This window comes from Mixophyes fleayi, chromosome 3 (genome assembly GCF_038048845.1).
Source record: "Mixophyes fleayi isolate aMixFle1 chromosome 3, aMixFle1.hap1, whole genome shotgun sequence".
Taxonomy (NCBI): Eukaryota; Metazoa; Chordata; class Amphibia; order Anura; family Limnodynastidae; genus Mixophyes; species Mixophyes fleayi.
Genome location: NC_134404.1, coordinates 78,357,705 through 78,373,882, shown reverse-complemented (window position 1 = coordinate 78,373,882; position 16,178 = coordinate 78,357,705). Strand labels below are relative to the sequence as shown.

The window sequence follows — 16,178 nt, the reverse complement described above, 5'->3', positions numbered from 1 at the left end:
TTTAATGGGGAACAAGAAAGGAGTGTTGTACTCTGAAATGTAAGGAGATGATAAAGGTTTTTTTGTTTGTTTGTTTGTTTTTTACAATTTTTGTAGAGATATATGGACTGTGGCAAAGTTATCTGAAAGTGTGTGTGTGTGTGTGTGTGTGTGTGTGTGTGTGTGTGTGTGTTCATAATGCATCTCCTGTCCATGGCATGTGCTTCGACTGCTTTGTCTAGCTAGCTCTACTTGGCTATTGGATACATTCATGCAAGTGTAATATACTTGACTGCCTTCTTTTTTTTTTGCACTCATAAGTTTACCCCAATAGATTAGTTTTTGTTTTTATTTTTATCCTTTTGTTTTCCCACTATTTCACAAGCCTTATGTTTTGTGCCCATCTAAAGATGTCTGTTTAGTATGTTCGATAAAAATATTGTATCCTCCTGGCTATTTTTATTAGGGGCCCTAAAAAAAAAATAGCGCTATATAGATGGATCTATCTCTGTCTGACTAAGGATTAAATACACACTTGTATGTCTCTTGTATGTCTTGTGAAACAATATTACACACACTATGTATAATGACCCAAAGTTCATTTATATTTTTAACATGCAGGCAACTGGATGAATAGTTTATTTGATGTTTTAAAGACAAATTGTATGTGTATGATAGGTCCACTTTATTGTGATCTGGCTTTCTATCCTGTTATGCCAGAGAATACTGACCATTATATAACCACATTGAACGATGTCCTATTAGCAGTCTGGCTGGTTTCAGCTCTCTAGGTCTGTCACAGTGGCACTTAGTCAGCTTGCCAACTTTGGCTGTTATTGAGATAATGTTTGTGTGTTCTGGGTACAGGCCTATTGGAAGCTGGGCCAAAATCACAAATTTATTGCCTTACCCTCTCTTTACAGAACAACGTAATTGTGTAACTTTCTGGCCTTGGATGAGCTTGTTAAACATAGTAAAACAAATAGAACGAGGATTCACTGTGTTGGATCCTCATAAAGATGTCCATTCAGCAGCTGAAATAAAGGGCTTTTCCTCAGAGGTGTCTAATGAGTAAACTAAAAATTGCACAGAATATAAGTGTAGGTGTTTATCCCAAACAGGCTAGTCATTTATGAACTGTAGTTTTGTTGCGTTTCTGAATAATCTTCCAGCAGTTTAGAACACAATGTGACTTGTGCTATAGGTAGCATTAACCAGTCAGTAAATAAACTATGTCTATATAAATTCACCACGTCTTCCTGTTCCATGGAGGGAAATGTAAAGTGCCTGTCCAGTTATGGGCAATGGGGTATCAATGCTGTCGTTTCCAGACAGTGTCTATTATGCTGAGATAACGTGTGAAACCACTCGCAGGATTCTTACTAACCTACATCATTTTCTGCCTTTACAATGTAATCTGCAATGTAAAATCAGCAATATGTTATTCCTCTGCATTTCCAGCAGAAACTGTACTTTCTCACTTTACCCATTGTGGGCCTCATTTAGAGTTGAGAGTAAGTCCAGCTAGAAGGTGCAAATTTGCACCTTTGCAAAGCAGTGCTGGCAAATGTGCCTTGGAGTTGAGAGAGAAACATGCACGCGATAATCGCATCTGCACCCATTGTATCACAACATGGTTTGTCCAGGTGCAAAGTTACACATTTTAGCTGGGTTTGCTCTTAACTGTCAGTCGTGCCTTGTGTGCTTTCCTTATGCAGTCCTTCATTTTTGCTATCTACTTTTATTGCTGCTGAGCAGAAGTCAGCGTTATACTATTCTGACAGCTCTAGTATTCTGTCCTCTTATCCCAGTCTACCACATGGTGATGCTCAAACTGTTGAACTTAATGTCCTGCCAGATGGCTCGGAATTCTGGGACTTATAGTTCTGCAGCCACTTGTACGTTGTAGGCTGCCTAGAACTCTTAACAACTTGATAGTTGTTGCATTACAATATGCCGACTTGTCAGAACATCTGATTGGGCCAATTCATCTGGTTTGCAACATCCTTTCATGTGTGTATTGGCGTTTGAATGGTGCGGATGTCTTGGAAAGTTTCCTAGTAAGTCACACCATGATCTCTCAGCCTTTCTCTGTCACTCCAAACACTGCATGAACAGCACTTTATTTCTTTATAGAATTGGACATTGACTTTTTATCCACATATTTGAAAATAACCACTTTCAAGTCATCATCTACTACATTGTTTTTCCTGTTGTACCTATGTTAAATGCTGTATTGAGGGGGGGGGGGGGGGGCAAAGCATGTATGATGAGCAAAAGCTATCCTTGAAAGCCTAGCTTTCTAGAATTCTGAAATATATACTGTTCACTTTTACATACCCTAGCTGTCATCATTTGGTAGTTTAATAACTGTATCATCTAAAAGTCCTTTTTCTGTTTGGCTTTCAAATAACATTAAACGGTCCGAGTTGACGCTGCATTTTGTCTGTACATGTAGAGTATTTGGACTAGAAGTTATTTTCATTTGAATTTGTATAGCTAAGTAGTTAAAACTGAATGCCTATATATACGTGTCTTACCTTAATAATTTAGCATGTGTCCTTACAGTGGGGGGTGGTGGGCTTCTGAACATGAGATTAGTGAAACTATTCAAATCTGCTTCATTTAATAAAAAATTCTGAATAGTTTGGTAATATTTGAAACTATGCAGGCCCTAATTTCTATCCCAGATGCGCCTTCTCCCCTGAAACTAGGCTTTGTGTTTACTGTACAATGTAACCTTTTATTAACTTGTTTCTTGTTTTGATGTCAAATAATTTATTGTCATTTGTTTAGGTTTCACTGCAATAACGGCTACCAATCCTATTTGGCTAGTTAAAACGCGGCTACAACTGGATGCAAGGTGAGATTAGTTGCTTAGCTGCAAATATACTAGAATACACTTTATACCTAGACAAACTGGCACACTTTTATTTTTAATGGATATCACGGCAGCAAAATTGCATTATAAAGTCTAATAGGTTTCTATTGCTGCACCTCTCATATTGTCTATTTCAGCATCCTGCCAGAATTTGCCCTTTAAATGTGTGTATAAAGATATAGGTAATTTTTAATTCATTTTCCATTAAATGGCTTTTAAATTGAATTGTAGCCGTAGTCTGCATCATAATTGTTTTCAGACTTGCAGGTTTTAAACGGTAGGCTAAATGAGAGTAGGATTTTAATGTTTTATTACGTGTGTTTACTATAATGACAGTGCTGTGACAGAAGCATAGATCTGTAGGCCTTCCTACAGTCTATAGTTTCTTTTGCACAAACAATTTATTGAGTAGGCAAATTAAAATAAAATAAGAGCACATTTTTGGCGTCTAACTGCTGACAAACGTGGACAATTTTTATTTTTTTTTACTTATTTTTTTTATTACCACCAACAGGACTTGTTCTGACTAAATAGATCATGATTTTATATTTCTTTTCTCTACATTACTTCTTATAAAGCAAATAATTGCAACAACACTCATGTCTCATACAGCAGTGATTCCCAATACTAATAAGAACCTATCTACTTACTAAATATAGAGCTTTTGGTTAACATTCTAGCCAAATGGTCCATAAAGACCAAGTAGACATCACTGGCCTGTGTCCCGAAGACACAGGCCGCTGATAAGTCGGAGAGCAGTCTTCTACATATTGCACATCAGAGGACTGGATGTTCCCGGTATCCACTGTAAATTGAGCCTCTTTGTGGATTATATCCTGCTCCTAATCTCCAGCCCCTAACTTCCCTCCTAAATTTATATGAATTGCTTCCTGGGCATCCTTGGGGAAACCGGCATATTGATTAAAATATGATAAAAATTATTGGGATGGGCATGACCCCATACCCAGCCAAGTGACCAAGCTAATTTGTCTAACGTTGACTTCCAGTGATTGTCTTGGTGCATTTTTGTACAAATGCTTGGCAATCTTATCATGGTTTAATTTCTGAGGGTTTTTTTTTGGTCAAACTCTAAAAAAAAATACAGGAGCTTTGGGGGAAAAGTCATTTCTTAAGAGTTCTACTAAAGCGTGTCTTGACAACTAAGAGATCTGAAATAAGTGTTTTTTGCTTTTATTTGAGAAACCGTATACCCCGGACTAATCATCTCCAATTCCTCATCATTCTGTTGCATCCCATGTTGATATCCATAGATACCCAACTGTTATGATGGCAATCAATATATTATTATGAATCCCTCTTCCACAATGTACCCTTTGTTTAGTTTCCTGAGTAGGATAGTGTAAAATAAGTAGGTAAACTGATCTTTATTTCTCCTACTTCTAATTTTCACATCTAAACCCAACTGTAGATTGGGTAAATGCATGGTTTCATTCCACAGGAAGGGGGGAGGGGTGAAGCGGTAATAAGTTTTAGGGTTATTTGTCTTCACTTTTACTCATCCAGTTTTTTTTTTCACCACATTAACATTTAACAATCACAGAACAAAATAGTTACTGTAGTAAGGTGGTATACAACTCGCAATCATCACAAGGCAGATATGTGTTTGAAAATAGTATCTTATACTACAATGTTAAACATATCTTTTTAAACTTACATCCAAACATATAATCTGTGGGCAGCATGGTGGCTTTGTGGTTAGCACTTCTGCCTCACAACATTGAGGTCATGAGTTTTGATTCCCGACCATGGCCTTATCTGTGAGGAGATTGTATGTTCTCCCTGAGTTTGCTTGGGTTTCCTCCGGGTGCTCCAGTTTCCTCCCACACTCCAAAAACATACTGGTAGGTTAATTGACTGCTATTAAATTGCCCTTCGTTTCTCTCAGTCTGTGGGTGTGTTAGGGGATTTAGATTGTAAGCTCCAATGGGGCAGGGACTGATGTGAATGAGGTCTCTGTACAACGCTGCGGAATTAGTAGCATTCTATAAATAGACGATGATACAATGTCTGTGTGTAAGCTACATAGCGTTTATTACTGATTTCTGCGTAAAAGTGTAGACTACCTTCCTCCTGTGTGTGTGTGTTATTTCACATGGAAGGAATCGGGCAAGCACAACTAAAATTATGGTAAATTTAAAATAATTTTAAAATGCAAATCAAACACATAATTAAAGCTAATGGACTACATATTAAACAGGAATATGGTCATTATATTTCTTCACTATTCTTCAATAATGACACTTGGTGAAGGTCAGCAAATGGATGGCATAGATAAATTGCCTTTTGGTTTTGCTTGCTTTTTTACACATGGAGTCTTTAATTGTTTCAAAACACAATATTTTTGTGGCCTAGTTATTTGTGTTGTACAATGCCAATACCCGCATTTACTTAAGGAAATAATCCTCTGTCACTTATCTAGAAACCGTGGTGAAAGACGGATGAGCGCTTTCGAATGTATCCGCAAAGTGTACAAGGCAGATGGCCTGAAAGGTTTTTACAGAGGCATGTCTGCCTCCTACGCTGGCATCTCTGAAACTGTTATCCACTTTGTTATTTACGAAAGTATTAAACGCAAATTGCTGGAACATAAGATTGCATCAACTATGGATGATGACGAGGAGTCTGCCAAAGAGGCCTCTGACTTTGTTGGACTCATGTTGGCAGCAGCAACTTCCAAGACATGTGCCACCTCCATAGCATACCCGCATGGTAAGAAAACTTGCAATATATGCTCTTTGCTTGCATGTTTTGCAGTCTACACTGATTTGCCTGTTTAGACATTGCCTCTTAGTGGCCATCTGTGGTCATGTTCACAGACGCAATTCCTGGGGCTCTAGATGCACGTTGTTGTTTTGTACATCTTTAGTGAGATTGTGTATTCTGCTCCTTATTGTATTAAAAAGAGAGGACAAAACTAGTTTTATTTCTGTAGCCAAACAAAATAATGAATAATAATTTGGATAAAGGAACGCCGTTCGTATAGAAGTACGATTTGCTGCCACAATCCTTCTGCAGCAGTATTCCAGGCACCTACTATAACTAGCTACTCTGTGCATTTGGTAATCCTAAATTTTCTGCTATTTGCCTGTGACTTTCTGCTTGCCTCAATTCCCCTTTAGTCATAATACTAGCCCTGTCCTCACTTACCTGATCACAGAAGTAGATAGACCACAGCCTCCTGAACATATCTACTGACATCTCTGCTGCTGTAAACATTCTGCTCTGATTGGCTAATAAACCGTATTGTCAACATGCTGAATGAGCACTAGATAGATATCTACTTGGGTCAGTTCACCTTTTCCTATTCAAATACACCTTAAACATAAATTAAAAAATGTCCTTTAGTTATACAGGACATGTGCTCCAGCTGTAGGTTTCCCATAATCATTTGACCACTGCATGTTGTAAGGTTTTTTTTTTTTTTGGGGTCGGTTATGCGACGTTGCTTCTAGAGCAGTCAAACACCATTGCGAATGTTGGTGGTGTTAATCATGTTTTCAAATTATTTCTATTGATCACTTTTTTTTTTCTCTCCGTAGAGGTTGTACGGACAAGACTACGGGAAGAGGGGACAAAATACAGGTCCTTCTTCCAGACCTTGTCACTGGTTGTGAAGGAAGAAGGCTACAGCTCCCTCTACCGTGGTCTCACAACGCACCTGATTAGACAGATCCCCAACACAGCGATAATGATGTGCACCTATGAGGTGGTTGTCTATCTGCTGAATGGATAGCAGCCCAGCATGAGTTCTTGTCTACGAAGAAGATGGGAGACCAAAGGATTGAAAGTGGACCAGGGAGCCTCTATAGAATAAAGAAATGTGATGGTGACAACTAGAAAAGACTGAAAGAGAAACCATCACAGAGTGTGTTGCAGCTGCTGCTGGAAGTGCTCATGCCTCCATTATGTATGGTCTTTGGCCACTATGTAATCGTGAAGGTGTCAGAATGGGGGAACTCCATTCATTTCAGAATTGCCATTTTCACCTTAAGTGGAGCAGTCCATTGAGTTTTGCAAAGCTTGACATGTATAATGGGATTGCAGTCTCATGCAGACCTAATGTTTTACAGTGTACAGATGACAGGAGAACAGCCCTGTATTTCCTCTGTATACTGTAAAAGCTGCAAAGTACTGACCAATATTCACCTCGTTTCCGTGCAGTCCTTTCTGTTTTGTGTCTGGCCTCTCTCCAAGAGATGAGCTGTGTGAACTGGGGTTGAAATTATTGTGGTATTCCATTTTTGTGTATTCTATCAGACACCTGGATAATGTCCTTCTCTTTTTTGATTTCCTGATGTTTGTGCATCAGCTCCTTGTGCACTTCCTTCCCATGACCAAAGAAAGGTTTTTAGGGTTTGTAATCCATCAAAACACCAACCCCTGGTTTCCTATTACAGAATTGACTTTACCCCCATATAAAGCACTTTAGATCACAGCCTTCTTGGAATTAAAATTAAAATAATAAAAAAAAAAAAAAAAAATACTGTGAAAGTATACAAAAATATCATGTGACCATGCCTTGTCTCTTAGCAATCTGGAATAGGGTATCACTGGTTTTGCACCCCCTGCTAATGGTTTCCACTCAAATTAAGTAATATTTTGAATTTTCAATGTGCATTTAAACTATTTGTTGCTCAAAATGTTCTTGATTTTAACACACTGCATTGCAGACCCCTCTACTTCAGAGGGGCTTTAATTATTTGCTACCTTATTTAAAGTAGTAATATTTCTGTTTTAAGCTGTATATCCTATCTAGCCAGCCCTTTAACTTGAGAGTAATTGTAGCTAAAATACCCATAAATTACAGCCAGCAAAGCTGTGTGTCCAATTTTAACAGGGTCTGTATTGGATTTGCAGTACTGTAATGAAAACCTGTTTTTTCTGGTGCGTTTCTCAGTTTAGAATATAGTGTGTGTCCAGGAAGCTCTGTAGGGGTAAACTTGCCCCTACATGGAAAATAAAGCTGCACTTGTGTGCTTGGCAGAGCTTGCTGAGGCTTTCACTAGGACAGCTGTTGGAGAGCAGCAGATTTGTCAAAGCATTCAAACCTATTTTATAAAAGTTTCTCCTGTTTAGAAGATCATTTTGAAAGCTAAATTTTAGCTATGTCATGGATTAGGGTAGGCAAGGGAGCTTGATTAAGGTTTTCTCGGAAGTCTTATGAGAAATAAACACCTTTTGGCAAAAATTGCAATGGAGATTTCTTATTTTAAGCTTCTTTGAAATGTACTTGTGGATATAGCTATATGTTTTTGAAATAAAAGTCTAGGAAGAGTTGGAAGCAGTGATGCTTTAACTCTTCTTGTCCAGTCAACTGCTAAGACGCCTACATTTAAGGTTCATGTGTAACTAATACATGGCATTATCATACCGTCCTCAAGTGCATGACAGTCCATGAATGTTGCTTGATGGTAAATCATCCATTTGTAAGACTGCTGGGTAGTATTTTCGATACATTAAACATATTACCAAATTTTACTCTGGTTCAAGCTATGGTCGCTATCCTATACGTCCAACATCTTGGTCACAAATGATTTGCAATGAATAACCTTATGGTGTCTTTTCGAAAGGTAGTGCATGGCAGTTTAAGACTGTAAACCCAATATGTTTGTCAATAGATACTTGTACTGCTTGATCTATAAACTTTGTTCCGTCACCAAAGCTTTTATTCCAAGCAAATGAGACTCTCGGAATACAGAGCGTTTGTCTCTTTTCATACTGTTAAGAATTAATAAAGAAACATGGTGTTGTATGCATTTTCTATATGTGAATTGTTTGGCTAGTATGTTCTGATCTCCAGACCTCAAGTACACATTCAATTTTATGAATATCCCCAATTAATCACAAGTATAACTTTACTTCTGCACCAATGGTTGATTAGCCTATTATTTGTATTGGTGTCCTTTAAAAGCTTTTCCTGTGATCGTTCTTCACCAGGGTTCTATAACATAATGGGTAACGGACAGAAAGGCAGAATGCTGGATGCATAATGTGGCCTAGTCACAGACCACAAAAGTCCAGCATTTTGCACAGTAGTAAACCTATATTTTATTTCAATTTATTAATGTATTCATTGAGTGACTTAAATAGGGGTTTTTTTTTTGTTCTGTATGGACTTTCTGCCCTATGTTGCCTTGTTCAACAAATAGCTCAACTCCATCTTTTTGATGGATTAAATGCTAATCACGGAAATCAAATTTTAAAGTTTCTGCCGAATGTCAGAAAAAAAAACCTTTCGGTTTTTTAAAAATCGTCTCCCCAAAATAACTGCTCATTTTGGGCCTGATTTAGACATAAATGTAAGATTGGGTCCTTTGCGTAGACAAACGTGTCCAAACACTTGGATTTCTGTGTCTCTCAAGGTGCGTGATGGATCTCTGCTCTTTGTTTCCAAGCTGTGTGTTTAATATCCACATGCTTTTGTAATTTTAGAGGAGAGACCAGGGACAATACATATGTTTTGTAGCTGTTATTATTACCTACTGGAATGCAGACCAAGGTATATGCATAATAGACTTGGATCAGAGCCATGCTGAACTAAATCTAATATCTGCTATTGTTTACTATTATATCTGGTGTACTAATGCTGCAAATATAGAATGTCAGTTGGAGTTTGTGTTTCATCAAGGTCTCTAGCATGGTAATAATGGAAAAAAATAATCATAATCCATCACTGCCAAACTGTCTACATTTCAGTTCCACAACTTGTCCATCCAGACTATATTGAGACATGCAAAGTATTGATTCTCTCTACCAGCATGCTCCCCTTCTCCTTTATGGCTTCCATTTGCATACATGCCCCCTGACCAGAAAAAATTGTCGCTTACAGGTCTCCTCACAAGCAGGCATTTTCTTTTCTGTACGAACAAGGATAACATAAGTAGTGATGTAATAAGTTACCCACAGAAGAATGTTAAGGTCAGTGCTAACAATATGCAATAGTCCGTAATTTGTTTAGTTGAGGTATCCACAAAGCAGCAACCCCTTTGTGCGACAGTGGTTCCAGAGTCATTTCTCCAGACAGAATATGAAATGGTTTAACTTAGGAGTATGTTCTGCAGAGAAGCCGATATAATCGCAGTACAGATCAATGTGTAGATTTATTAAAACTTCTATCACTTTCTAAAATGTAGATGAATGCTACAATCTGGTTACTATTGACAACACCTCCACCCCACCCCCCCCCCATTTAAAATTGTAACATTCATTGGAGCACTTGGATGGTGATATTTAGTAAAACACATTTTAAGAAAACTAGATCACCAGTAAATCACTATTTAAATAATGATCTCTACTTCCATTTATTCATTGCTACTTACAGCGTTTACATCACAAATGATTTGTCTTTATATTTGCTCACAATCATGTTTACAGAAGTCCTGATCTGTTTTTTCTTATTAAAAACACTAAAATTAACCATAAACCACTGGATCTGACTGACCAATCTCTCAGATTTGGCAATGCACCTAAATACGTGTGCGCGCTAAATCTGAAGATTTGAGTGCTATGGCCAAGTGGCAGGATCCAACACAGCTCTTTTTGTGCGGTCAGACAATGACTGCAGGCATCATCCTTTTCCGTCCATCTCTACAAACATCTGCTAGATCCCCAATAGACGTTTGTGGGAATATGTGGTCTTTCTGGACATAGACATGCTGTGATGTGCAATCTATTAGGTAAACATCCTGATTGGCCAACTTTACTAACAAAATGCAGGGCTTTTTAAAAGGTGTATATCTATGTAAATGTTTTTTTTCCTAATTATTTTGTTGACTATTGTGTTCCCTGTTAAAGGATAAGGGGGAGTGGAAAATATAATTCCATTCTTCCTTTTTTGGTCCACTCCTCTTATCGGGGAAATTTTGTCATTTGATAATGAGTCTTTGTATACATCGTAAGTAAACATACAGGGTGCACATGTAGACAATTTTATGCTGGTTAGTTATAACGTTTCTTATATTTGCTAATCTTACCTGTAGTAAATGTACTTTTAACAGAAAACTAGACACGTTTTGTAACCGCTTTTGTTCTCTCTCCTTATGGTAACAGAACATATCTCTCTAAGTAAGAACAGACTGATTCAAGCACTCTATTGTCTGGTACAAAAAGTCAAGAAATGCTGTAATATTGGTGGGTTGCGGCTGTATGAGTTTTTTACTGTTCTGAACTTAAGTAAGGCCACATGTTATCCGTGTATTTTTTTTCATGACTATTCATTCCATGGATAGTACCATTGGCTTGTATTCTGATGTTCAGATGCAATTGTTTTTTTTTCTTTTTTTTTGGGACTTTTCTGTGGCTTTTTGCTTGCAGCTTGAGTGGTTGCATAACTATCTATATTATATCTAATATTTTAGCTCTTTGATGCCAGATGGGCACATAGTGTAGAACAGGGCAGTAATATGCAGGCATTCTTCGCTCACTTACATTACAGACGTGCATTTCTGTACTGGCTTTCAAGACAGAGGGCCTGAAACGTTCTGTTACATAAGTAGATTATTTCTGACTAGGAGCATAATATGTCATTGCACGAGCCAGGAGTAAAATGGTTTAAATCCATTTGATTACTAAGGAAATGTTTATGCCAGAAGAAATGACCTTTCACAAATAGGGACAATACAAAACATTTTCATTTAAATACAGTACCCATTTAATTACCTGATGTATATACATTACAGGTTATAATGCTTTACCGTATTCGCTAGAAATGAATACAATATTTCTTGTCAATCTATACATGATTATATACGTAACAAGTTGCCTTCTGACCACCAGATGGCAGTCACACTGCTCATTGGCGGGTATAGTTTTATTTTCTATATACAGTATTTGATTTGTGCTGTATTTTACACTTTATTACAAATTAAAATGCTTTTACCTTAAATTCACAAACTCTACAAATAATGTTTGAGAATTTAGTGTCAGTTACTCTAAATAAGGAGTACTAGTTTTTTTTGGGGTTTTTTTGTGTTCAATTTGAAAACCTATATTAATAACACCATATCCACAAATGAAAAATTAAACCTGGCAATAACTTTACTCCTACCTTTTTAAGAGTGCTACTTGGTCTTTAGAAGTTTACATTTGTTCATAAATATGGAGTTAAGATGCTGCAATACTGACACTAGGTGGTTTTGAAATGACACTTTCTGTGAATTTGGCTCCCAATGAGAATAATACACTGGAAACTGTAATGTTGGTATTGTACAGTCTATTTCTATGGACACTACAACAACCTTGTGAGTTTCTAAATAGGGATCTTTTAAAAAGTATATAGATTCTAAAGGATAAGTAAGTAAAAGCGACTAATGACTTTGGTCACTATTCACTTGGTTTGGTTGTCCAAATTTTCAGCCAATCTGCCCCATATACATATAATGCTACTACATCCAGTTAACAAATTGTTTTCATACAAATGGGCAACTGTGGAGGAGGATCTAGTGGTTGCAGAATACTTTTACATTGTAGAGAACAGATTGTTTTAATTCATCAGTTTAAGTTTTTAGGTTCTGTTTTTATAACTTGTCTCACAAACTACACCTAACTTCTGTGTTTTTTCTTTTTTTAAGATCCACACTATTTTTTGGGAAATTGTTTTTTAAAAACAATTTCATAAAAAAGTTTGTTCTGTCCTCTTCATCTACATATTTCCCTGGATAAAAGTCTACTTAACATGTTTAGCCAATCTATGACTTTCCTGCTGTTGTAGAACGAAGTCCCAGCATGCTCTAGTAACCGGTGCTTAACTGGAGAACCTGTGTGGTATGTTGATGTATATTATGAATTTTACACTATATAGTCAAAGGTCCTTTTAACATAAAGCAAACCGAAACATTGACAAATTTAAGATATCCATTACATTGCCAGAGCTAGAATCTAAAGCACAATCAGTTTCTAAGGCGATGTGAAGCAAAATTGTGATTTGCACTCTTTGAAAATAGCCTCTAACTGTGATTGTCTCTTATGCAGAGCAGAAAACTGGTATAAATGAGCATTGTTTGCTTGTACATTAGAGATTGCCAAAACACCCCTTTTAAATATATATTTACTGGTATGGTATGGTATGGGCATATTTATTTTAGTGTTATCTGATTTACAAAGTTACTTATATTTGTAACTTTATTTTTGTTTACTTTGACTTGGAATGTATATATTTTCATATTTTAAAGCATTTGTTTGAATCCTCAATATCCTCTTGTTTGTAACGTGTATGGAGTGTAACCATGGCTCTATAGAACAATGCATTGGATTCATTCTATTAATATGAATTATTTAGGACCATAATATTTAACTTGTGTGCTTTAGAATTTTAGCCTAGCGCTTTTTCTTACAGGATTGAATGCTATAAATTCCGTTTCTGAATGTGATGCATTGTGACAGTATGCGATCATTGATTGTAAATTAGTGCCAGAGAAGTTATGAGAGAAATAGATGCTCTCATTAGCAGCTAGTACTGTAGATGTTTTCTTTTTACATTGATCCAATTATCTGCCCTTTAAATTATCATTAAAAAAAGTAGCTCTTAGTTTGACATTCCCGTTGGTGTTGCTGGTGACTGCTGCCTGTGTTTCATTGTGACTGTTTTTGGGTTTTTTATTTTTTACTTCTGAAAGTTGACCGTTAAAAGTAATTTTAAAATTACTTTTTTTAAAATTACAACAAAAATTTAAATATTTTTGTTAAACATCCTCTCCTGCGACATTTACTACATTGCTTATGTTTTTTTGCCATGTGTTTTTAACATTTTAAATTTTCTGACCACCCACTGCCTTTCTGAAGTCCCTCTCTGAGATGACGTAGAAATGCAATGGCTCATAGTGGTGGCCACCATTAATGGACCATTGCTCTCAGTGACAGGCCAAACTTCCAGGAGTGGCAGCAAAAACTGTCTGCACTCAATGGGAGGGCTGTGTTCAAATTATAGGAGCCATCTAGTGCTTCTGTGTTAAAAGATGGATAGTTGCTAGGAAACATGGTGACATCACAATAAGATGGAATCTAGATGGAAGGAGTCATTTTTAGAGGCATTAAGGAGGTCCAGATCTGACACAAACACTGGTTACAGTGTAGTCTCGATCTAATGTCAGCTTATGACGCTGGAGGCAAAAGTATTTGTGCAAATAGAAAACTTCCAAATGCAGGTACACGGTACTGATGAATACATTACGAACTTTACCCCTGAACCATATAATGTTTTACTTTTTAAATATTCAAGTTGCCACTTCTGTACAAATGCAACTAGAGAGCATCTTTTGTATTGTATTCCAGGGCATTCAGTAATAGTTTTGTGCAAACCAATAAGTCCTATTGGCAGAAAGCCCCCTTTAACTTTAATCACCTTCTGGCATAAAAGCAAAACACCATTTGAGTTGCAGTAGACGTTTTGTTGCCTTGAGGTTGGTTCTTTTCGTCATTCTAGATGTGCACTCTGTGACATCTGCCACAGCACTGCATAATGGCCCATCAATATTACCTTATTTGGGCTCCTTCAGATGTGATTGCCTGAAGAGCACCATACATTGATGAGGTTTGAAGAAACATACAATTTGCTTAGTCCTTACCATAAGCTTATTGCACTGAAAATGGTTGTGTTTGGGTGATAGGCCACCTTCTCCTACAGCAGCTTCATAGCATTTGCACACCTTTGTGGGGTGCCAATACTTTGCTTTCCTTATTGAGAAGATGCTGATTCTCAATGTATGCTCTTTGTTGCTCAGTAGAAGCGGTCATTTTGTTATGTATAAAAGGCTAAATAAAGTCATCTACTTCAAAATAGTTATGTCTCAGTCTTTCACTGCTAACTGACTACAATGACACAATGGAACTACATATTATGTGTGTAATTGTGGATGGCTCGTGTGTGTGTGATGCATGAGTGGTGTGAACAAATGCAGAAACAGCTGTGAAAGCTATCCTTATCTTTTATTAGCGATGCCAGTAGTTGACAAATATAATATAATTTTACTACAGTTCCTATATTTGTGCATGTTGGGATACCTATCCATCCATCTATCCATGCCCGGGTTTGAGAAGTACTATTGAATTCCAGCTTACATTTACTTTGTTTAAACATTCACTTCTCTTTCTATTTTTTTTTTTTTTTTTTTTTTTTTTTTTTTTATTTTTTTTTACACACAGCTCAAAATATGGACAGAGAATGTCCTACATCTGGTTCCACCTCAATCCCAACCCCATATAATATTTGGCCACAGATAGTATTTGCGCCCTCTTGGTGAGTTGGAGTAGGGAAATGAAAGTATAATTCGTCATGTCATAACATGTGGAAGAAGCTGGTCTAGGAGAATAGAACATACACCAACTTGACTGAAGACCAATTTGGGAGTATTGAATTGTGTGACTACTCCTAGGTCAACAAAGTGCTACGCCTGGGATTTTGTTTTTACTAAATTACAAATGGAAATTAAACAAGAAAATGTTCAATTAAAAAAAAAAAATCTTAAACAATAAATATGAAACTAAAAGTTTAATATATAAAAATGATACACTGACTTTTTTTTTTTTTTTTTAGATGGGTAAGAAGATTTTTATGAATGGAAGGGCAAGATTGAGAGGGCGGGCTGGGGTGTCTTATACAAATGCTAATATGGAATAAGTTACCTTACCTGTCATATGCACAAGTTAATTACAAGTTATATAAAACAGCAAACATGTATTTTGTGACTTCATTTGTAGTATTAGCTTGGTGTGGCTCAGATCAATTTTTCTGTCCAACCATGGGTTAAAATTATTCTGTCCAACCTGAGGGGGGAGACTAAATTACTTTTATTTCTTTGATTTAGTTTCTAAACTCTTCTGTTCTACCCACGAGGTTCTATCAATAGCATCAGTGATATCCAAAAAAACAGACCCCTCACATTCTATGTGATACCCTAGAACATCTCGACCAGGGGGCCAGCACAGCTGGGATAAGTATGAATGAGGGGAAATCGGTATACAGCAAAATGTCATACGTCCAGTAGTCATGTCTGGTATGCAAATGAAGGGAAACTTATTACTTGCTCTGTGGATATCCTCTATAGGACATTCTGGTAAGACATTATGTCAGTGGAAGCAAAAACTGACTTGGAAGGTGTTTACACAGGTGTTATAAATCACTAATTTGCATTTACTCAAACGGTCTAGTCCTGATATCACAGGAAGGGGGCATGTGGGCACCTGAATTATGTTAAAATGTCTGATAAATCTAATAGAGTTGTTCACTTTGTGGGAGTCCATTTCATATTGAGAAGTTGTCCCTTCATTCTTGCTCTCCCAGCAAGCAGACAATGGGGTTATT

At 36.9% G+C, this 16,178-nt stretch overlaps 1 protein-coding gene across 1 annotated transcript in view; it reads left to right on the top strand.

Annotated features, from left to right (window-relative positions):
• The window catches only part of SLC25A36 (solute carrier family 25 member 36), a 30,924-nt gene extending 16,268 nt beyond the window's left edge, over positions 1-14,656 (top strand). Inside the window, exons 5-7 of the mRNA XM_075201885.1 lie at positions 2,776-2,842; positions 5,301-5,590; positions 6,421-14,656. Coding sequence (XP_075057986.1) covers positions 2,776-2,842; positions 5,301-5,590; positions 6,421-6,614 — 551 coding nt within the window. The 3' untranslated portion in view covers positions 6,615-14,656. The remainder of the gene's footprint in view (positions 1-2,775; positions 2,843-5,300; positions 5,591-6,420) is intronic.
• Positions 14,657-16,178: the final 1,522 nt, after the last annotated feature.